Below are 24,123 nucleotides of genomic sequence, written 5' to 3'. Positions count from 1 at the left end.
TCAATTTTCTTATGACATCCGTATCGTCCTTCTTCGTCAACAGTACTCAACTGACGAAGATAAAAGATATGAAACTTCCGGTGCGATGTAATAAAAATGAAAACAGTTTCTCGTGTTGGTTAAAAATAAAAATTGTTGGTACTTAACTCTATACACTCTGTTCTAAAAATAGTTTTTTTTTTATTATTTTAAGATCTTCACGATATGAACACATACAATTTGAAATAAACACTTAAATTCACGATCGAAAAAAGTACTTTACTTGACAACCATCCGACTTCCGTTAAATATGGCCCTCTTCGCTCTCTCTCGACCGGTGGCATCTATCATTTCTCTCCAAAGCGCATTCTCATTCTCCGGCCCGACCTCAAGTTTGCGGTTCGCTTTTGCCACTTCGGTTTTAAGAAATTTGTGTTCCAAAATGGGTCTCCCAAAAGTTTTCTTCGACATGACTGCGGATAATCAGCCGGTGGGACGCATCGTTATCGAGGTAAGTTTTGCACGTGTATTTAATTTGCCTCTTCCTCATGATTCGATCACGTTTCCTGCCAACCACCATGCTTTGCAAAGTCACCGGTTGCCGGGGCGGATTTTATCTTATTGCCGCTTTCTTATCGTAAAAACACCCGAAATTCTCCTCTAATTTTAATAACTACTAAAATGCCCATAGAATGAGATATTGGGGATCATCTCGTGGGGATAAAAATGGATCCACCCATCATCACCCATGATTCACAAAGCAGCCGGCGTTCTTTCAAGGTTGAGCCATTAGACTTATCAACCGTATAAGGTCATGCATAATTCAACATTTGCTTAATAATAGTTATTTATTTGCACTTAGAAATATTTAGATTTTTATCTAAGAATGCTCCTTTAATGAAGGAACCCATCTCTGCTTATATAGACCAAATCATACAGAACAAAATTTGATCTATCATTCAAAACCATGTTAGAAAAGAGCCAGTCAAAAGGACTTAGTAATACACTTTGGTAACTCGACCTTTTTCTGCAGCTGCGCTCAGATGTGGTTCCAAAGACAGCAGAAAACTTCCGTGCTCTCTGTACTGGAGAACATGGGTTTGGCTACAAGGGATCCACTTTCCATCGTGTCATCCCCAACTTCATGTGCCAAGGGGGGGACTTCACAAACCACAATGGTACTGGGGGTAAATCCATCTATGGCAACAAGTTTGGTGATGAGAATTTCACCCTGAAGCACACTGGACCTGGTATTATGTCCATGGCTAATGCTGGACCTGACACCAATGGTTCTCAGTTCTTCATCACCACTGTAAAGACCTCTTGGTTAGATAATAGGTGAGTGTTAACTTGCATTTTAAGTAGTGTTTTTGACAATTTGTCACACTCCCATACCTGTCCATATATCATCTATTTTAAAATACGCCTTTGAAAGAGAGAAAAACATATTGATTTTCAATATTGCATGCTCTATTTGTTGTCATTTGATCCATGTTGGGCTTGAGTGTCTGCCTAATTTATTTCAGTTTCAGTTTTATTATTCAACTAATAGCTTTTTGATAGTAATGTCCTGACCTGGACTAATAGGAAATTGAGTAACACAGGCAGAAAAAGCGCTTCATGCATATTTTCTTATTATTAGACACTTGAGTTGTGTAGGTGGAAAAAAAAGCACAGTAATTAAATTTGAGGATGTTAGCCGAGATTTATTAATTTTTGTCTTATTTCTAGGCATGTCGTGTTTGGATCCGTTGTGGAAGGAATGGATGTAGTGAAGAAAATTGAAGCCATCGGCTCCCAGTCGGGCAAAACCAGCAAGAAAATCGTCGTAGCAGACTGTGGCCAATTGTAAATGTCCTAATAATTCTTGTATACAATGTTAAGCAAAGGTGCCCTGTACCTAATTTAAGTTTTCCTTTTTATTTTTAAAATTTTGAAACTAGATGAGTTGGAATATCTAATATAATCTCATCGAAGTTTATTTGATAATGCAACTTTGAGTCAAAGCTGAAAATGTTCTTTTGTATGTAAAACTGACGTAAAACTGACCCGTCTTAGTTCTGTTTTAGTGATAAATATCTGCATTTAATGTTTTTTACTTCAGATCTGCGTCACGGTATATTAATAAAAGTTACAAATTCAGAACTTGTGGGTTTTATTTCACCGCCCTTGACCTGCGAGTAGTCGTCTGTATTTGCATTGTTTCGCCTACGTATTGGGGTGCATTTTAATGAAGATGTTTCGTTGCTTGTTTTGCGATAGAGAAATGTAGTTGAAGAGCAGAAATAAAGAAAGAAAACAAGTTTAAGAAAATTACTTTATATTGACGCCCCTGATGAGATGGCGAACACACAATATTTTGTTTACGAGTATTACAGAACATCTAACTTATTTTGTCTTATAGATTAAGCTTGCTCGACAGTTTATTTGTTTAATGAAGCTAATTCTGATGGAAGTTGTTGACTTTTGTGGAGTTCTATGTTCTTCTAATTTCTTTAAATTAATGAAACGCCCAAGATAAAGATGCACGTTGAATTATTAAATATTCTGCTATAACATTGAAAGGTGATAATTATTGAGAAATCAAATTTATCACCTTATACAGAAAAGGCGGTCGCGTAAATGTAAAATTGGTTTCCTTATATGTCCATATAAAATTTAAAAAAATAAATAAATAAAGCTGCTGTAGAGTGAATTTTTATCATTTAGTAATTGGACATTTTTTGAATCTGTCAAATATACTTGTCCAAAAACTTCTTACAATACTAATCTTGAAACATCTTGTAGTTTTATTTCCGTGGTAATATAATTGCATGCATCATAATGGCAAGAAGGCAGTTCAAAGTCTGTATAGAAAATATATTCGTAATTGAAAATAATATAATGTAGCAGGTTAGGTTACCTATTTAAAATAAGTAACTTAAAAAGAGAAATTTGGTAATAACCCAAATCACCACCTTTTTGAAAATATTTCTAGCTGATTGAGCACCTATAAGAATTTAAAGGAATGTTGGTTATTCTGAATAAAAACCATTCGATCTAATAAGTATCTAAATAAGTGTTAAACTCTGCTAAGTCGGACAAGGTTGTAAAAACCAGAAAACCATAAAAATTCATAAAGTTGCAAATTTTACTTGTCATTACTTCGAAAACGGCCAAAAACGTTTAGGATAGGTTGTATGAAATATTTTTAGAATTCCATGTCCAAAATTGGAAAAATATATAGGGTGTGCTATTTAAAATAAGCAACTTAGAATGAAATGTGGCTGTACTCATGTTGACTTGATGCTGAAAGAGCATAAAAACTATTATTTAAAAATAGAAACAATAATTGGTTATTGTCTTAAAAATATCAACTAAAATATCTGGACTTTCATAGCAAATGAGTAAAAATGCGTCCACCATATTTTCAAGATTTTTGATAGGCAAAATTGTTTTTGTGGTAATGTTGGTTTACAAAAAATTAGAACGAAGCTATGTTATGCTACATGCTGTATGGATAGACATCATTCATGTAAATGAATATTACCTAGGCCTAATACATTGAAAAACGCTCAGTATTATATTTTACGAAACATTTATTAACATTCAGATAAAGGTCAACATTTCGTCTTAAACAAATCATATTTACAAATAAAGGTATTTATGTTAACATTGATTGTTTTAAATCATTACATCCTTATAAATAGAGTGATATAATGTTAGTCTTTTGGAACATTCAAGAAGTAGTAACACAGAGTATATTATTTTTCTAAAAATACGACATTGAGATGTAATTGTTATCTTAAATTAATTATTCTATAAATAGTATAATATTCAAGAAAATATACATTCTTTAGAATTCCAGCTTTCAACGATATTTTAATTGTACAATACAAGATCATTTATTATTAAAATTATGCCTTAAAGTTATCGATAAGTACTACAAATCTAGCCTAAAGGTATAACTTAGCAGGAATAGATTAAGTGTGCGTGTAAGTTCCTGGCGAAAGAAAAATTATTATCGAAAAAATTAGTCGAGATCATTGAGGAGGAATTTTATAAATTTGTTCTTGTGATTGCGTCCTCGTTAATAGATAATCTTGTACGTTATTTAATGCCTAAAATACTCTTCTATGGCTACAAGGGATTGTCTTTAGTAAATTACAATATAATTTTATTAAGTCACTAATAATAATAATTGCTTCGTCCTGCAAAGCATCTAAAATGTACAAAATACCTATTACAACTACCCTCAAGTCTTATTAAATATATCCATTTCAGCTCGGTTATTTTTGTGAAAGAAAGTAAATCTATTTCACAAATAGGTCCTTAAGTGTAGAACATAAAGAAGAGTCGCACGTCTCGTTGGCCTCGTCTTCGCCTTTAGAAAACCAGTTAGATCTATTTGCATTGCCAAAGACTTTATTTGCAGCCCCTAAAACTCTATCAGTCAGTCTACTCCCTCTGCTCGTCAAGGAGGGTGGACCCTCCTTGACGCTGGGGGAATCAGGGGAGGATTTCTTCAAAAAGCCTTCAATGGCAGCCCCCAAAGCCCGGGCGTCGACTAAAGACCCGCTTCTTTCATCCCACAAGACTTTTCCAGGCTCTTTGCGCACTACTTTCTTAGTCAAGTTTTCCAAAAGTAGTTTTTTCTCACTGATAAAACCGCTTCGCGGTTGATGTCTTTTGGCGAACCAGTTCGAGGGAGTTTGCTGAGGTTTAACGGCCTCAGACTTCTTATTATTAAATAATAAAGGAACCTCAATTCCTTGCAAAACGGACACGTCAAAACTGTTCGATCTGCTGTCCTTGAGTTGACTGTTTTTCTCCTGCTTTGCCCTAGCTGGCGTCTTCTGTTGGTGTTGAGGAGTGCTCTGGGGGACTTCCCTCTCCCACTGATTGATTTCCGTAGCAGACGTGGAAAGAGAAGATAAAATAGATATCAGATCAGTATTAGTGCAAACAATTCCAGGCTTTATCTTACTTGTGGTCGGCAGGGGGGGTAGTTCCGAGGCCCTACGTTTAGTGGAGCTGGGTATAGGAGGCAGGGTGGTTCCCACGAAGTCGGAAAACCTTCGCCCGGAATTCGTATATCGTTGAGCACTTCCAGAAGCCCCGTCCATCAGCTGGACTTCGCACAACTTTTCACTGCTTGTGTTCCACACTTTCATGCGCACTTTCCTCGCCTGCACTATATCGTCCATTATGTCCAGTTGTAGATTATGAACGCTCCCTCGGGATTCTGTAGAGGGGGGGCAAGCAATTGATTCTCTACGATTCGGCAGAATCCTAGGGGAGAATGACGTGGGGTAGGCCGCTACGGATTCCCTACGATTTCTTCCTACTCCAAATAAAGCGGGGGGGACTCTCGATATCGTCACTACAGAGTGTCTTCTCCCACCAGGGGATACTTGGGGCGCTTGCGAAAGCGTGGCCAGAAACTCGGTTTGTCTGGGCCCTGGCAAAGCATCTCCTCCTCGGTCAGAAAGTCGTCGAATTTGGCTCGCAGTAATGCCACTGCATTGTGGGGTTGGCAAAGAGTGCTTTCTGATGTCTCGCGCATAAGGGGAAAGCAGGTAAGGGTTCATGGTGGGCGACTCGTCCTCCGAACTATGCTGGGAGCTGCCAGTTTTCTGAGCCTCTTCCTCATTCTCCTGATCCTCTATGACGATCTGCGGTTCGGAGGTTTGGGAGTGCAAGCGTGCTCCTGATGATCTACGCATTTTCAGAGAATCTGAAACAAGAAAAGCCATTTTACTTTCGCAATATGTCCGTAAAAGCACACGAATCATATCTCCCTTTAATTCGACCGGGAACTCCTCCGTTTCAACCGTTCGAAATTTTTATCTTTAACGATGCTTCTGCCCTATTTAATCAATAAAATTTGACCCCTTATTGAGTACCCCCCTTGAAACAAGCCTAAAAAATATTAATTCACTGCGCCAGACCTTCCTCGCCCCCATTGTTGATGCATTTGCTCAATTTGCGTTTAATCTAACTGGAGCGATTTACATCGAAATAATCATTAACTAGATATTAACTTTCATCTGACGTAATAATGTCGAAGGGTATTAATTGGCTTAATAAGTGGCAATTATAGGGTGAAATATGAATGAGGCGAACGAGTGAAATTGGAAAACTTTGTTTTTAATTATTTATGGGGTGAATTTCAAAAGGACAGCAAACTGGTCGGGAGTTTGCAAAGCCGGGATTTTGATTGAAGTTAGGACGTTATGGAGTATTAAGAAAGTCCGGTTAGCTCTGAGTTTAGCTGGAATTAGTGTTTAAGTTTTGATTAAGTCATTGTTCGTATACCCAAAAAATCGTTTGTTTAAATCGAACGTTCGGTATGGTCTGGATGTTTGGAAACTGCGCATCCAAGGGATTTTTTCTGCGTTAGGGTTGCCAGATAGTTCTACTAGTTTTCAAGATATTGACCCTCAACGGGGACCGTTAAAATAATAAATTTTGTCAGCTCACTCTTCAGCCATGAAAATTTTATTAGCTTAAATAGGAAACTCGATATATTTAATCATATTTAGAAACTATTAATTCGGAGGACTATTTTTGCTAAACAGACTTTTATACAGGGCGAGTCGGGAGGATCGTGCCAAACTTCAGGAGCGTGTTGTACGTGAAAAATAAATGTAAAAAAACTCAAATGTTGTTATCCGATTTTCGTGTGTTTACAAGTTATAGCGTAAATAAAATTAAAACATAAAATTTAAAAAAATTATAAATTTCATAAGAAATTATGGTCGCGGTGGCCCTATTAGTTGGCCTCCAAGGTCTCCAGACCTCACACCACTAGACTATTGTTTGTGGGGTTGGTTTAAAACTGAAGTGTACAGAGTAAAAGTGAACATTCAAGATGCACTAGTTCAACGCATTAGAAATGCTGCAGCTGCCATTAAAGAAAGACATGAAACAATCAGGAGCGCAACGAATGCTCTTCATAGACGAAGCCGAAAATGTTTAGAAGTTAATGGCGATATTTTTGAACATTTACTATGATATCCAAAAGTTAATTTATGGAATTTCTTATGAAATTTATAAGTTTTTTTAATTTTATGTTTTAATTTTATTTACGCTATAACTTGTAAACACACGAAAATCGGATAACAACATTTGAGTTTTTTTACATTTATTTTTCATGTACAACACGCCCCTGACGTTTGGCACGGTCCTCCCGACTCACCCTGTATATACAGTGGCGGCCATAAGTATGGAATATTTTTTGAAACTTTATTTAGCTAAAGGGCCTTTACTTTTTTTCTTCCATTCTGGTATATTTAAATTCTAGGGGGAGTCAATTCTACATTTTATACAGCAATTAGACATTCCCTAGGAGCTTTCAGATCTAGTCCTGCTGACTCACTCTGCTTCGACGCACAAGAACCACCTCTCATACTTAGAAGGCAACAGTTGCTCTTGTCTTATTATGGTCGAAATTCAACCTGCCCCAGAAATCCAGCCTCGCAACTCTTCAATGGGACATACCAACTGCAACCAACCGGCAAATTTCCACTTTCAACTCCACAAATTTTGAGCAGTTTACTTGAGGCCACCGACCTTCCCACAGCAAAAATTGAATACATCTCAACGACACCACCTTGGGTTAAAAATCTTCCATCTTTTCACCACTCGTTGAGTCAATATATCAAGCCTTCAGTATTCAAGCAAGCGCTGCAGCAGACGTTGAACATGATTGATCCGGACATAACCGTCTATACAGATGCTTCAAAGCAGGATCACGGTGTGGGTTGTGCAGCGGTGAATGGGAATGAGTTGCTGACAGCCTCTGTCCTGCACCAATATTGTAGCATACATACCGGAGAACTACAGGCCATCCTTAAAACATTAAAGCTCGTAGATGGGAGAGAGAAAACACTTGCGATCTGTACTGATTCACTGGCGGCTCTGCAATCTATCAAAGACCCGTATACAACTAACCCCCTGGTACAGGAGATACAAGATACTTGTCATTTACTGGCTTCAAATAATAGTACTACGCATTTAATTTGGATTCCATCTCACATTGGCATATTAGGAAACGAGATCGCAGATCTAAAAGCGAAAGAAGCTACCAACTCGGACCTACCCAAAGAAGAAATTAAACTTACTGAAGATGTTAAATGTTACTTCAAACAGAAAATTAAAAACAAATGGCAAATGCACTGGAGCCAATCAAACAATAAATTGTCGCAGATCGAACCAACAATTACAATACAAAATGGATTAACATTGCCAAGGAATGATTCCATAAAAGTTAGAAGACTGAGAATTGGACACACCAAATTGACCAGCGGTTACTTGTTGGAAAACGGAGCACCCCCCCAATGCGCAACCTGCAACTGTGTCCAAACCGTTGAGCACATCATGATGGATTGTCCTCTACACATCATCAACAGGGCCACGTACCAGATCAAACCTGATTTACGAGAGCTACTTGCTACAGAGAAAGGACAGAAAAATGCGATCAACTTTCTGAAATCTCTAAACATATATAATACCGTATGATGTACATGACTTCTAGTTTGTTCTTCCTTAAGTTTGAGTATAGAGTATTGATGTGGGTGCCAATGGCTACAGTAGTCGAGGCACTTTAATTAAATAAAAAAATTTAAAAAAATAAAAAATTCTACATTTTAAACCATAAAGTATTTACAGAAAGTTGCTATCAAAAATTTCATCAATAAATACATTTTTTTAAATGGGCAAAAGTATGGAATATCATAGATTTAAATTTATTTTGCATTTAGTATTCAGCATTGAGCGTTACAGTTCGATGAAATTTGAAGCCGAAATGGTTAAAAAACTACATCTTTCGGAAGATCTTCGATCACGAATAGTGGAGATGTCCAATGACGGAGCCAATCAGAAGGACATCGCAAAGACATTTAATATGAGCCAGGGGTGCGTATCGAAAATTTCGAGGAAGTTTGGGGTATTCAACGCCGTAAAAAACCGTCCGAGAACAGGACGTCCCAGAAAAACAACAGCCCAATCAGACCAACGTATTAAAATTATATCCCCCAAAGATCCCGAAAAATCATCGCTCTTAGTAAAGGAAGAAATTACAACTGATAGTGATATCGAAATTAGTGATCGTACTGTGAGGCGTCGTCTATGTGATACTGGATTGTTTGGACGATTGGCAGTGAAGAAACCGTTAATTTCCAAAAAAATCCGGAAGGCCAGAATTAAGTTTGCACGCTCACCTCTGTTTTGGACACCCGAAAAATGGGATACCGTCAGTGACGAAACCAAAATCAAACTGTTTCATTCGAATGGAAAAAATTATGTTAGACGACCAATAGGGAAGAGATTTGATCCCAAGTACCAAAAGCCCACTGTTAAACATGGCGGTCAGAGTTTAATGGTGTGGAGATCTTTTTCGAGATCTGGAGCTGGCCTATCAGTCACAATTGATGGAATAATGGATCGGTTTTTATACAAAAATATCCCAGAGCAGCATATGCTTCCATTTTCCGAGGAAGAAATGCCTCTGGTATGGCGGTTCCAACAGGATAATGATCCTAAGCATTCTTCGCGGTTGATTAAAAATTGGTTTATTGGAAAGCAGATAGATGTTCTAGAATGGCCTTCACAATCTCCTGATTTAAATCCCATCGAACGGCTGTGGGACCATTTAAAACGAAAAATTAGACAAAGACACGTGCCAAATACTGAAGAATTGTGGAGGATCACACAAGAAGAATGGAAAAACATTTCTTCCTCAACGTGCCAGAATCTAATTGATTCAATGCAGCGTCGATGTCGGGCTGTCCTAGATGCCAAGGGGTATGCCACAAAATATTGAGTTTGCTTAAGATGGCAGGCTCCATACCATGATATAAAAAATATTCCATACTTTTGTCCAAGTGTAATTTTTTATTTTCATTTTTCTAAAAAGTTTTTCAATTAGAAATCTTAATTTTTTGTTATAATTATAGGAAATTAAATAAAGTCCTTCAAGCATTTGTGTAATTTTCCTTAAATACTTTCTAATACATATTTTATCAAATTACAATAATATTCCATACTTATGGCCACCACTGTACATATCTATACTAGTTTTAACGTTACAGGGCTTCAACGGGGACCTTTAAAATAGTAAATCTTGTCACCGTACCTTTCAGCCACGTAAACTTCATTAGTTTAAATAGGACACCCTATATATTTATTGATATCTGGAAACTACGAATTCGAACGATTGTTTTTGCTGAATAGGTTCCTATATACAGTGTGATTCATTTGTTTTGGGGTCAGTCTGCAAAAAGTTTATTGATTGTGTGATTTAGCCCGGATTTTTTTTTAATTATAGAGCTTGATGAACTGCACATTTTGCATGCACTTTTAATTCTTCTACAAAATCGTTATTACTTAAAATTTTTCGATAAAATTTTGTACAAGCCCGTTTTGAGGGGTCGTCAATCCAGTGGCGTGCACAGATTTTTTCTAAAAAAATCGTTAATATGATTTACTAAAATTTCGCTTCTAAAACTGTCATAGTAAGCCTTGAATTTTATATCAACCAGGCCATTTTTGATGAAAATGTGCAGTTTATCAAGCTCTATAATTAAAAAAAAAATCAGTCTAAATTGCACGATCGATAAACTTTTTACAGACTGACCCCAAAATAAATGGGTTACACTGTATGTATATCTTTACTAGTTTCTACGTTATAGAGCCTCAAAGCAAGCCCGTAAAATAGAAAATTTTGTCAGCTAATCTTTCATCCCTGCGAATTTAACTAATTTAAATAGGACACCCTATATATGCGTTTATATTTAAAAAGTATGAATCCGGATTGTTTTCGTTGAATGGGTCCTTAGACAAGCTGGCGTACCTAAAATTTTCCATTTTTGTTCTTTTTTCTAGTAAACGAAGAAATGAAAATATGCTCGGACAGGTAAACCTTTGTTTTTATAGTGACACATTTTTTACGTATTTTTAGCCTTTCTGCTCCAATCCCTGTGAAGGGGTGGCTGTCACTTTTAAAATCTTAAACGGAAAGGGGACTCGAATCAAATCTTATTTTAAAAAGATTTGAATTCCCTTTGTTATGGATTCTTTTTCGTTGGAATCGATGGGATAATTCATAAGAGATAAAGGAATTAAACGTGAAAGCAAAAAAATTCTTGCCATTTGTGACAATGAAGTAAATATTGAAAATATTCACCACCGACCTCCATGTAATTATTAACACATTGTTTGAAAAGTTCGCGAATATTATAGAGTATTTCCGGAGTTACTTGTTGGCACTGGTACCCCATCTGTTGTAAGTCTTCTAAAGAATTGAGCCCGGTTGCGTAAACTTTAGTTTTCACATGCTTCCACAGGAAAAAGTCCAATGGTGGCAAATCAGGAGATCTTACGGGCCATTCAACATGATCTCTTCTCCCAATTCATCTACTATCGCGAGAAACTAATCGATAATTGCAGGTTTTTCGATAGATTAAGTAATATTCCAAAACACTATTGCCATTATCTTTTTTATGCATTTTATTTATCTCTAAATGATATGAGGAAGGTCCCATGACAAAAGGAATTCAATTACCTTTAAAATAGGATGTCACTCGCCTCCTCTTTCCATTTAACATTTTAAAGGTCACAGTCATCCCTTCGTAGACATTGAAATAGAGGGGGTGCAAATATGTCAAAAATATGTCCCCCTGAAAACTAAGATTTGCGAATCCGAGCATATCTTCATTTCTTCGTTTGAAAGAAAAAAAATGAGTGGAAATTTTTCGGTGCGCCACCCTGTATAAATCTTTACCAGTTTTCAAGTTGCAGAGCTTCAAAGGGGAACCTTAAAATGGAAGGTTTTGTCAACTCACTTTCCAGTCACGGAAAAGTTCGGTTCACGCTCTGTAAATTAATTTATGTTTGGACGCAAAAAATGTGTTTGTATTTCTATTTGTACTAGTTGTGAAGGGACAGAGCCCTAAAGAAGAACAATCAAATGGCGAATTTTGCCAATCGGTGTTTAGCAGTTCCTTTTTCGCCCTTATTTAATTAGACTGTTACTGCCCCTTGAAGCAACAAAATTTCCACCCTTCTAAAGAGGTTTCCCATTAACTTTTCTAATCTCCTTTCAAACGATATTGGCCATTACTTGCTATCAGCCCGAAAACGAATTCAATTCCAATAAACTAATTAGCATTTTTTGATTTTCCAAACTGGCTTATAATTCAAGTTCATCATAAGTCATTTATATATCAAACACTTTCCCTTTTATTAAGTTTGATTATGTAAATCTTACGTCAGTTACTCTTAGAACGAAGGTTGATTTACATACATATAGAAGTCTTTTCTTGTGAGTTTTAGAGCTCTTTAGACAATCTTCATAAAATGCTGGTCGCAGGTTTTCTCCCACAGACGATGGCTGAAAGAGGGTATTAAAATTTATATGTGTTTCGAAGAGAAAAGCATTCATCACAAAGAATATGGGAAAAATGTGGGTTTAAAATAATGAATTTTGCTGCTGATGTCCATTCTCTTCCTCGTTTGTTTTCACCCTCCAACGAGGAATAAAGCCCAAAAAAGAGTATCCCTTTTGTCGACTTATTTAACCATAAATACAGAAACGAGCTCATTTGCCTGTAGGTAGAGGGCTTTAATTAAAACGAAAATACAATTTATTCTGAGAGATCCATAATTTAAATCGTGGAGTCGCCATTTTTTACTTCTCGAAGATTACGTTCAAAATACTTTCCTTTCTGGCACGGCTACTTTTCCGAGACTTAACGGGAGAAGCTGAGAACAATGGAAAAAAAAACTTGCATTTCAATTGGCAAAACACTCCTTTTCATTTAAAATCTGGCGATTTCCACACGTGCCAGAGTCGAGTTTTGTCACAATAGATGTGTCAAGATGTTCTAATTAAATTTGCTGGTCTCAGATGTTTTCTGACTTGAATAATCCCCAAAGCCTTGGAAGAAAATTATCAGAGCTCTCTTTAATTCCAAGATTGCGGTTGAATGAAAATAAACCAGTTGTTGAGTGCAAAACAACGAAAGTTTGGGAGATCTAATAACCGCTAACTTTTAGATGAAATTCTATATTAAATTTACTTTTCTGAGAGTTTTGAACTTGTTCGTAAAGTCCCACAAATTTGTTTTAGTGAAAATTCGAATTTTAAACGTTTTAATGCGGTCGAACGTCAGCAAAATATAAATTAATTATCCGAATTTGGTGCCGTGTTCCAAGAAAAACTAGGATGTATCTATTTCTGTACAATCTGAGTCGTTATGCAATGTGAGAAGAAGAGAGTATTCAGAGTAAATCAGTTTGAAATCGTATTCAAGGTAAAACACCTATGATAAATAGATTAAAACTTCAATCTGCAGTGAAGTTGAGAGCTTTGAAGATAAGGTGAATTGGCTGCCGCCTTTCAGGATTTGCAGCCACGCTATTGGTCAGCCGCGTACATTGTCACGCGAAATTGAAGTAAAAATCAATTCGCCTGGTAAAACGCTCACTAATTTTGTATATCCACTCGTGACTTGGAAATACGTCTTGCTGACAATCAAGCTTCCTCTCATTTCGGCAATTAACATTTTTTCTGAATTTCTAACCTTAAATAGTTCTTTGGACGACTTCAGATCTCAGATTCCAAACGGTTCGAATGCATTATTCAAGTCCTTGGGCCTGCATAATGATCTCGTTGTGGGAGAAATAATATTCTAGCTTCTCGTTTCTTTGACAGGATAATAACGGTCCTACCTAAGTGCAATCGCATGTCAAGCACGGTATTGTTTTTGAAACATAATTACTGTTAGTAGGTAACACGAAATAATGTACCCTCTAGTTAGGGATTAGAAGTTCTACTCCTGAAAAATCATTTAAAGGCCTTGCGTGTGCTACTCAGTTTGTTTGGGATTACTTTGATGTTCCGTGGTTTATAACTCTAGCAATTTGTCTATGATAACAACTGTTTCATTTCTTGACGCCTGCTCCAATCTAATCATTCTAATCAAATTGAAACTTTGTAGGAACTAAAATAACTGCCCTCAAACTTTCTTGTGATTTTTCCGTTTCAAACTTGCAGAGTCCCCCAAATTTATATTCTGCAGGCAGAGGTTAAGTCCATTAATTTAGCCGCCGGTGGATAAATCGGCTCAATTAATTTAATGTCGAGACAATTTATTTATCTAACAGTAAGAATAGAGCTATGTTATTACCCACGTACGGGATTTTGTGCGATATTCGCCATTTGAGGGGCTCAACGTTTTTTTTTTGCTCAATGATTGCCATGACCATCTAGTCTAGCGTCACTCTTTTTAATAGTGAGTTCAGTTGGAACGCCATGGAGAGACGTTTGAACCACTGAAACACTGAAGGGGTGTATTGGGAGATTCTTTCAATTTTGTAGATGACGAAATGCGCCCAAAACTAAATCTTCGTGCAATCTTTTTCAAGTCATTACTTAAACTGCTACTTTACGCATTAAGATTCTAAATAAAGATTGGCGTGTTTTCTCTTGTGCTTTTCTGCTTTTACAGCGTTTGCATCAATTTTATCTTTTAAGGCCTTAAAATGTTCACAACAAAGAACCATCACGCAATCTGTTTAGGCTTCTCTTTAGCGGCTTTCGCTTCAGTTGGATAGCAGCAAAATTGGTATTTACATGGAAATATTACTTTTTATGCAAATGTCCTCCTCAATAATATGACAAAGAAAAAGTTGAGTTTATAGTCGCTATAACTAGCCCAATTAAGAGGGTATTGCACACGATCCCTTTTGACAGGCTGCTTATCTTAATCTTGCTTCATTTTAAGGGGGCGGCATTAAGGTAACAGTATTCTCATATATCTTCCTATACTTATCAAACTTTGTAGAAGTAGTTTGCCTGAAGTTGTTACGGAAAGTAAAGGGAATTTAAATTAACCGAAAGGTTTGCGAGATTTTCTTTAACCGAATACGGTTTTAGCAGCAGTTTCTGACTGCGGTAAGGAGTTACTCGAACTCTGATTGTGACGCGTAGCGCAGCTTTATGACTTATGATTTTAAAGTTATAGCGCCTTTCTTGCTATTAAAATTCAAAAAATCAGCACTTATTTTTTTTAAATTTAACTAAAAGTTTGAAATTTTGCGCTCAAATTACCTGGATTTTGAACTCTCTATGCCGTGAATCGTGTAGTTTTGTCTTTTCTTATTTTAAATTTCAAGCACCCCTCCTTGACTCCAACATTAAGAAGAGCAATTAAAAAAGTTGTCTAGCGAAGATTATTTTAACTGGAGATTAAAATTTTTCGGGACGAATGGACTTGAGTCAAGACTACCTATCTATTGTTACTTGAAAATTACGACCTCCATTCCACTTGACTCCGATATTCGCAAGAGCAAATGAAAAAAATATATATAAAAATTAATCTGTGAAAGAGAATTTTAACTACAGATTTGAGATTTTGCAGTTAAATAGTCCTGAGCTTACACTCTTTAACGTCGAAATTGCTTACGTCTGCCTTTCATTATTTCAGAGTTAGAAAACCTTTACTGCTTGAGTGCAACATTCAGGAGAGTAATAAACAAACTAACGAGACTAACCTTTGGAAGAGCATTTTCGCTAGAGATTTGAAATATTGAGATCACATAGCTTTAAGTTTTAACCATTCGACGTTGCAAATTATCTATCTCTATATTCCTTTATTTGAAAGTTACAGCATATTTGCTGATTGGCCACAATATTTAGAAGAGTAATGAAAAAAAATTAATCAAAAAATAATTCAAAAGTGTTTTCACTAGAGATATGAAATTTTCAGGTCAAACAGCCTTGAGTCCCAACTGTCTAACGTCTCAAATCGCTCATTAATATCTTTCTTTAATTCGTAGTCCTGCACTGCTTAAATTAATACTTAGACGAGTAATTAAAAAAAAATTTCGCCTCAAAGAGGGTTTTAGCCAGAAATTTGTCATTTTAGGATTAAATAGCTTCTAGTTTGGACTATCAAATGTCGTAAATTGTCCAGGTTTATCTCCCATTGTTTCGAAGTTACAGCCCCTTTCACATCTGACTGCAATTTCTGGTTAACTTAAGTAGTTCTATATTATGCTTTTAATGATTGATTGAAGGTTTGAGTGGGATCAAGTTAAAATGACCCAGTTATTATTGAGTCATCAATATAATATACGTAAACCTGTGAGAAAACTGATTCTATAAGGTGATTAAAAATCGATTTTCTCTCGGGGTCGTGTGAGGGTCTCGCAATTTTCTCTCCGTCGGGAATATCGTTTTGTCACCCCCTGTGCTACCTCCCCCGGTATCTACCTTAAACATTCCAATTTTGCAGTGCACTGTGTGTATTGACCGGTTGTCCACTCACGTGTGAACTAATCGCTATATTGATAAGTTAATGGTTAGTTTGGTGTAATGGGTGATTACCGGGGTTAGTACCTGGAAGGTAGAGAATCAGTTCACTGACTGGAATTTGGAGGTTCGAGGCAAATGGAGGCGTCTAAAATACATCCCAGCTATTGGCAGCCCTACGGTAGCACTTTATCTCCAGATACGCCTCTCATGTGATTATTTTAATGTCAGATTATACATTCCCTGGGGACGTAAATCTGGAGCTAAATAAAATAATGTTAAAGGTAGTTGGAGCCAAGGAATTTGAATAATTCGCTACAGAATATGTGCCGGGTAGAGAGAATTCTAATTCAACTAATTAAAACTAAAAGCTTTGGCTTTCTAGCACTGACACCGTCATGAAGTGGATATCGATTTGCGTTTTTGCAGGTTTAACAAAATGTACGGAATAACTGCAATGAAACAAGTTCAATATTCCGTAAAAAATCTAATTCAGATTTGTCCGAACTTCAGAGGCTAATTTTCCAAATTTTAGAGTTTCCAGTTTCTTCAAGTGGGAGTGGCGTCGGTTCCCCGGTGTATTGCAGGAACGAAACTTTCTAGCTAGTTATTTTGTCGTAAATAAACATCAAAATTTCATGCTTCGTTCCTATATATAGAGGCCGATATTCATATTTTTTGTGTCAGAAAGAAAGAAATGCTGATTGGTGTCGTATACCACACTATCTCTGCCTCACTCACTTATTAGGATTGGCTTCAACGGAAGGCCGGCACTCCGTCTGTCGCTTTTCATTGCTAATGATTTTAGGGTGCTGTCAGATCTACAGAAACGCCATCTAAAGTCACCTTGAGCAATTCCACAAAAGGTGGGATTTTTGGAGGGAGCAGAGGGCTTTCTCTGTAAATAAAAAAGCCAAGACTCATCGATTATTGCCGTCACGAAAGTCTGGAAACATCCCTTTTTGGTATATCAGAAAGTTATTCCCTCTATATCCATCTTCTCGTGGATTTAAACTTCTGGATACGTGGTTAATTGACCTTAAAAAGTTTCCTTTGGAGGCCTTATCGGCGGTCTCCGGGTAAAATCTGGCTACTTCACTTTATATTAAGTTTACTACATCGAGGCTTTTCAGTGGTTATTAAACTTCTGACCCGTGAAGTGTCTTTTGAATCTAGAAAAGATTGCTTACATAAATTTAAGCCGAATCCTCTTAGCCTGTATTAAACCGAAATGGGAACGTTATGTAGCGTGAAAGTTGCAAATTTATAGTTCTCCTGCATCTATTCTTAAGTTCCTCAGAAACTGGACCAAAGACAATATAAAGAGTTTTATTATTTAAGAGAACTCTGGTTCTATTGCATCTCAAAGAGTCGAGGAACATAAACTTCCTTGATGGTTTTCTGTGTGAATTATCGGTCCTAAAGGTGACCCTTTGTGCATCCAATCCAATAACCAACAAACAGTTGCTAATGGCCAACCAAAACTTTTATCTGCTTACGTGTTTGCCATCATCCTCTCAACAATTTCCCTTCGCTTCAGAGTTTTAGAACTGAACCCCTTTACGCGACTTCTCACTCAGTTCTCAGTTTTCGAATTGAAAAACTGTATAATGTAAAGCGCAAATCATCTAAATCAATCGATGCCAATGCTTTTCTGGCCTTTTTGGCCATTTCCCCCTCAATCTCGCTCTATTTTTGGAGATAATTGCGGAGTTTCCCTCACAAAGAAGGAAATGATGTAAAGGGACAAATGCAAAATTCCTAAAGTTGGGAACCATCAAAAGCTAAAACGTGTGGATGGAGGACTTCAAAAGAGAGAAAGTTTTCACGGGAAGCACCAGGTCTGCTAATGCTTTCCGGTAAGTGAATGAACTTCTTTACTAAATTAATTATGTGAACAGGTTTTTAATTTGATGTAGTTTGGTCGATAGAGGGTCTGGAAATTTCCAGAAGAGCACGGCAATTGGATAAATTTCTCCGCAGGCATTTGTTTTTGGAAAAATTGGAAAGTGAAAGTTGGAAAGAATTTTTCTAGATCTTGACGGTACATATTCATTTCTACGTAACTGTATCGTTGGGAAAACTAGGAATTTGCAATTTAGAGCTCACGGAAACTGAAGCCTGGACATCTGGTTGTGAAATACTGCTAATTTAAGAATTATAGCTCGTTTTCTACTTAACTATTGGATTGAAACGTGTAATCTTTGACAAAAGTTAAAAATTCCCCTCTCAGAGAGGAGTTTCACTGTTAAACCTTGAAATCAAGAGGACTTAAATATGGACTATTAGATGTCTCTTTTTGCGTAACTCTGTCTTGTCGGGGCTTCAAGTTACAATTTCATTTTTTTATGGCGACGTCATTGAGAAAACCATTTATGAGTAAATTTTAATATTCACTGATAGGAGAACTTTAGTTAGAAATTTTAAATTTAGAGGTCAAAGAACCTTAGGGCTCAATATTTGGAAGTAAATTGCGCAGGTCCGTCTCTCCTAATTTAAGATTTCCAGTTCATTTTCTATTTGACTGTACGATTGAAATGTGTGGTTTTTGAGAAAAGTTCAATAATCCCTCACCCGGAGAGGAATTTGACTAAATATGGCAAACTTTGAGATCAAAAGAACTTAAATATGGACTACTAAATACCGCCTTCGGCGTAGTTTTACCCTTTCAAGACTTGAAGCTGCAGCATCGTTTCTACCTGACTGCACCATTGAGAAAACTGTTTTTGAGCAAAATTTAGAAAACTACGCTGTGAAAAGTCCTATAACCAGAAAATTGAAACACGAAGGTCAAATGGATTTGAGTTTGGAGTGCCAAATATTGTAAACCTCAAAGCTTTCACTCTTGTAATTTTTAAGAAGTTGCAGCTTTTCAACATCATCAATTCCAAGTAAATCATACCAAACTTGTTCAACTGCACTAAAACTTGCTTCACAACTTAAGGAATTTTAATATTTTCCAATAGTTTCCTGCAGCACAGAGCGTTTAAACTCCCATATTTTACAATTCCCACATTGATATATTTTCGTGAGAATGCGAATAACTTTTGATAAAACTTGTATAGTGCCAAGTTACAATTTACTGCAGTTTTTTTTCGTATTGTTCAGAGCTTTAAAGCAGTCCAAAACAACGATAAATTAAGCTCTATGAGCTCTATGCGAAATTCAGGGGTAAGCTTATTTTTGAGCAGTCATAACAGGTTACAGCATTTTACTAGCCTCCTAAGCCTAAATAGAACCAGTAAGCATAACGTATCTTCTTACTTGAGCCTGTAAATATCTCGTTCTATTTGCTATAAAAGCCGACAGAGAGAAAATCCAGAATGGCTATTTATTATTTTAATTGGCAAGGGCTCTTATCGAAGCGAACTCAAATCGAAAACGCCGAAGAAACGAAGTATACGCATATAATCATATTGGCTTTATCAGGTAATGGATTACTCCTCACACAGAATCAATTGAATCAAATAAGGGCCGGAAACCGAGAGAGGGCAAAAATGGGATTTTATAGCCACAATATGGCTATAAACTGGAATCTCGTTTTCAGAACATCTTTGCTCTGTTTTCAATCAGACTCTATTACTTGGAGAATGGTGGGTTTTATTTCAATGGAAAATGCGAAGTTGTGGCTGGACAAAAACGAAATTATGGATTATTCAGGAATCATAAATGTGGTTGATTTATTAGAGCAGCAGCCGTTGTCTAAATCTCGTTGGTTCATTTTCCGGCAAAGTGCACATGCACTGAAAATTTCCAAAACCCATTTCCGCGGATAAATACATTAGCTGTAATCAAAATCAACCCCCTGATGAGGGGCGAAATGTGCGCGTTTATCAAGCAGAAGAATTGGTAAGTGGAGGGCTGCGTGGTTTTAGGAATTTTCTAGAGTTTAGGAAATATGGCAACCGTGCAACGGTTTTTTGTTTGAGTGTCAGTGGAGCTGAGCTGCGAACTACTGTCACGACGCTGTCAAAGCGGTCTTGCCAGACTTCCTTTAGAATTTTGTGAGTCCTCTAAGGTATTTTACTGCTTTGGTATAAAGCTGCCACTCCCTTTAAATAAATAAATTTACAAACTGCTGTAGAAAGCTATATCGAAAACGCCTGAAACATTTACGAACGTGCATACAACGCAAACAAACTAAATCTAGCAGAACGTGCCTTTTTGTGCCCCCACAATGCAAAATAGAACAATATGCCGGATAAACATGGCTGAGGGAGAAATTCCGGATATGTAGCGTTTTCCCTGGAAAACTGGAAAAAAATTTGATCCCGTTTGTTTATTAAGTGAAAATTAATTTTTTCATCACTCCCTGGAGTCTCCCAATTTCCTCTCTCCATTATACTAAACTGTCCATGGAAAAAATCGGTGCAGCAAAATATTTGGTTTTTTTTTGAGTCTTGTATTTCGGCACTGCCTTGACCGAAATTCATAAATTAAACAGATTTTGTTAGCCTGTTTTTTTGCGTGTTGAGGTTGGAGACATTGCCATAGAATAAGAGCAATTTTTTGAGGACAAGCATGGCAAAGTAAAATGCGCCGCAAAAGGGCTAAATTTCAACACGGTCTTTATCGCCCACAAGCCGCCTTGCATCGCTGAAATACCGCTGTCGATTTTGGTGAAACAAATTGAATCTAAGAATTAATTCATTGTAAAATCAATAACATAAAATAATGGTTAACAAAACATTTCTGTTCTATGTTGCAGAAGGGCGGCACAAGACTTAACGAGAAAATGTTCAATTTTCTACTGATCAGGACAGTATTGGGGACGAATCCGACTCAAGACCCTCATTACAATGACATTTACGAGTCATTTTTCCGTTTCAATTTCTTCCATTAAAATCGGTCCGGCTATGCGGAGTAACTTATAAGAAAACGCGAACTCCTCAGAAATGTCCTGTATTTTTTTTGGAGACGAAAACACTGAAAACTACCCCACGAGCCCGAGATTATCAACAAAGCAATTGAACGTAGAAACCAAATTAAATTCAATGTAATTAAATCTATGTAAGAACGAAACCTACACCAGCCACCAAATGGAGTGGGCTAAAGTCTAACCATTTTACAGTGTATTTGTCTCTACCCTGCACTGTATCGATCTTTTCTGTAAACCGTTTATTTGAAGATTCGATAAGTAATCACTTCTCTGGATGTATTGTGACCTCCCTTCATGTATCTCAAGGTTCCACTTTTAAGTAATGCGATCCGAGATATTAGATAAGTCCTTGAATAACCCAGCCCTACTTCAGGAATTATTTTAGTGTTGATTTTAAAATGATTTTCTGCCGTGTTTTTAGACCGTACAATAGCAATTTCTCAATGTCGTAAAAGCTTAAATTACATAAGGTAAAGAAGCTGTTACTTTTGGTTTATGAAAGTACGTAAACGATGTACAGGCGGGTGATATGTGCCGAGCGAGACTTGCGAAGTCTTCCCCCCTATTTGCCCATAAAATAAGATGAGGGGAACTACGTTTACGTTTACTTTCGAGCGGAAATGTTAAAAGCTGTTCCATTGGTGATGTTTTACCTTCAACTCACGCAAATTATCCTTCACATGGTTGTAAAAGGAATTAAATTTTTCCCGAATCATTTTCGTTCATTAGTAGTGCGTTCGAATTTCGAATGCATTATTATGATTTTTTCCCCTTATGAAAGCTCTCTCCTCCAATTTGGCTGCAAATTACGCCAAAATAATTACTTCATCCCAATTTTTCAACCCCTCACACCAATTTTCATTCCTAATTAATTTTACTGGCTTTATAACAATTTTGAGAATGTATTCAAAAACTCACGTCCCTGATCGGTCTATAAAACACAACAACCAACTTTTAATAGTATAAAAAATATTAATTTAATTATTTCTTGGGACGTCTTTTCGCCCTCAATACACCCATCCAGAGCCAATTTAGGCACTTACCGTGTGTCATACAATATTGTCCAGAGGTTTCCAGACAGTGTGTAGGGTTCCGATCCAGAAGCGACTAAACTAGAAGCGCACTATTGAACACTCACAGGCGTCGGCGATAAGCTGAGAAGCTTCCCGAGCGTCGGCAGGATACTGGCTAGGATCAACGAGTCGCAGGACGCTGGAACGCAGATTCCGTGTTCAATTCGGTCACAGGACGAGGGAAGGAAGATCGGCCGCTTCTGGATTGGGCTTCCAGACGACGTTATAATAGCTGTCACGAATTTTGTCCTATTAATGTATACGCTTAGTTGAAATTAGTATTTCCTGGAAGCACGCAGTTTAGATAGTGTGGATTAGCGTTAATGGGGTTTCAGCTGGATTAAAAGTTGATCTGAAGTATGGAACAGGACTCAAAATTCTTTCGTTTTAAAATAGACAATTGTATTGTTTTTCAGTATAATATTTATTCATTTTAACAGCAATATGTTCTATGCTAATACTTTTGGCAACTTTGAATGAACATAACATCCTTCATGGAACACACTGGGCTAAAACCCTATTGAGATTAAATTGGTATAATAGTAGTTGTGTAAATGCGTTGGCCCTTATTTGTCTCCATTACATTTTTGCACCTTAGAAATCATGTTGCAAATTCCATAAAACTGAAAATATTAGTAGAAAGTTTTGTTGAGTAATTTTTACAGAAATTTAAATTGTTTTTGCCCGAAAGCTTCCACTGCTGCCATTCACTTGCCACCTAGCGCTGTCTGGTCGCACAATTCGGCACCAGTGCTTTATCTTATCATAAGCTTTCCCCAAGAGATGCATTCGTTTGTTTTAAGCAGCCAATCACTAACTTGCCAGTTAATTGTGATTGACCGAAAAATTCGAACAAATGTTCAAATAGACCAATCGGAAGAAGTGGAGGGATCGAGTACAAACATATGGAGATTTCGGTGAATTATGATTGTGAAACGAGTTAATGGATTTGGAGGTCGTAAACATTCAAGAAAGCACCTTGGGTTCTGGCGTGAAAGATACTAGATCAATTTGCTGGCAACTTTACCTGACGGATAATTTCTATGGAAACTACCAAAACTGACCAGTATTTTGTTATTATTTCGGCTCCCTCTCGGGAAATCTGCCAGAACTGATGAATTGGCCTCAAACAAATCACGAAATTAAAGGCGACTTAACGGATTTTGTTCATTTTATCGATCATCTGCTTCCACACCATTCAACTGGATTTCTAGCCGTATTCCGTTAATTCTGCAGTTTTATTTGTGTTCAAGTTTATCCCAGAATTTCGAAATGAAGACGAAAGGGCGAAGGGACACAATCTAAACCTGCCGATATCTCACGCCAAGCGAACGTTTAACAAGTAAGAGTTTAGGGTCGGCAGGCAAGTCCCTTTGTTTGATTGTTTACGAATGATTAAGGTTGCTCCCTTGTACCAAAATTTACCTAAATCGTAAAATCATCTTAACACCTTAAGAGATGCTGGGATTTATTAACGAGCATACTAAAATCTGGAAATACTTGGAAATATCAGTGCCCGTATATTCTCTTATACTCAAGATCAGTTTTCTTTTATGCCGGAGGAAATTTTTTGGGACTTAAGCATTTAATCAAGAAAATGAGATAACACCGAACCTAAACTGCAAGAGACATAAAAGATTAAACTGGCTCGAGTTGGGCAAACAATACAAATTTCCGTACATGTATAAATCAGGATTAGTTCTGAAGTTTAAATGCAACCACATTCACGCTCTGCAGTAGTTTACAATGGATTAAAGCTGGAACTTCACTAACGTCACATAGACGTTTTTTTTGCATATATAATGTAACGAGGGTTTGAAAGTTTCACGCTCATAATCGAGTTTATAATTAGCATTATTAAACAACCCCCATAATTACCTCGCAGCCAATCACGA

The 24,123-nt window shown here is 36.9% G+C and overlaps 2 protein-coding genes across 2 annotated transcripts; one reads left to right on the top strand and one right to left on the bottom strand.

The window, feature by feature from the left end:
- Nucleotides 1-272: 272 nt before the first annotated feature.
- LOC136348996 (peptidyl-prolyl cis-trans isomerase) lies at nucleotides 273-2,124 on the top strand. Its single transcript, XM_066300236.1, has 3 exons — nucleotides 273-490; nucleotides 1,013-1,317; nucleotides 1,711-2,124. The coding sequence occupies exons 1-3, from the start codon at nucleotides 290-292 to the stop codon at nucleotides 1,829-1,831; spliced, it is 627 nt and encodes a 208-aa protein (XP_066156333.1). The 5' UTR covers nucleotides 273-289; the 3' UTR covers nucleotides 1,832-2,124.
- A 1,415-nt stretch (nucleotides 2,125-3,539) lies between these two features.
- kairos lies at nucleotides 3,540-22,386 on the bottom strand. The gene is made up of 2 exons (XM_066300193.1): nucleotides 22,199-22,386; nucleotides 3,540-5,695 (listed from the first exon to the last, which is right to left on the bottom strand). Exons 1-2 carry the CDS (start codon nucleotides 22,206-22,208, stop codon nucleotides 4,272-4,274), a joined length of 1,434 nt encoding a protein of 477 aa, XP_066156290.1. The 5' UTR covers nucleotides 22,209-22,386; the 3' UTR covers nucleotides 3,540-4,271.
- Between the last annotated feature and the right edge of the window lie 1,737 nt (nucleotides 22,387-24,123).

Source organism: Euwallacea fornicatus, chromosome 36 (assembly GCF_040115645.1).
Source record: "Euwallacea fornicatus isolate EFF26 chromosome 36, ASM4011564v1, whole genome shotgun sequence".
In the NCBI taxonomy this organism is placed as follows: domain Eukaryota; kingdom Metazoa; phylum Arthropoda; class Insecta; order Coleoptera; family Curculionidae; genus Euwallacea; species Euwallacea fornicatus.
The sequence above is the reverse complement of the archived record's forward strand: the minus strand, read 5'-3'. Positions and strand labels throughout refer to the sequence as shown.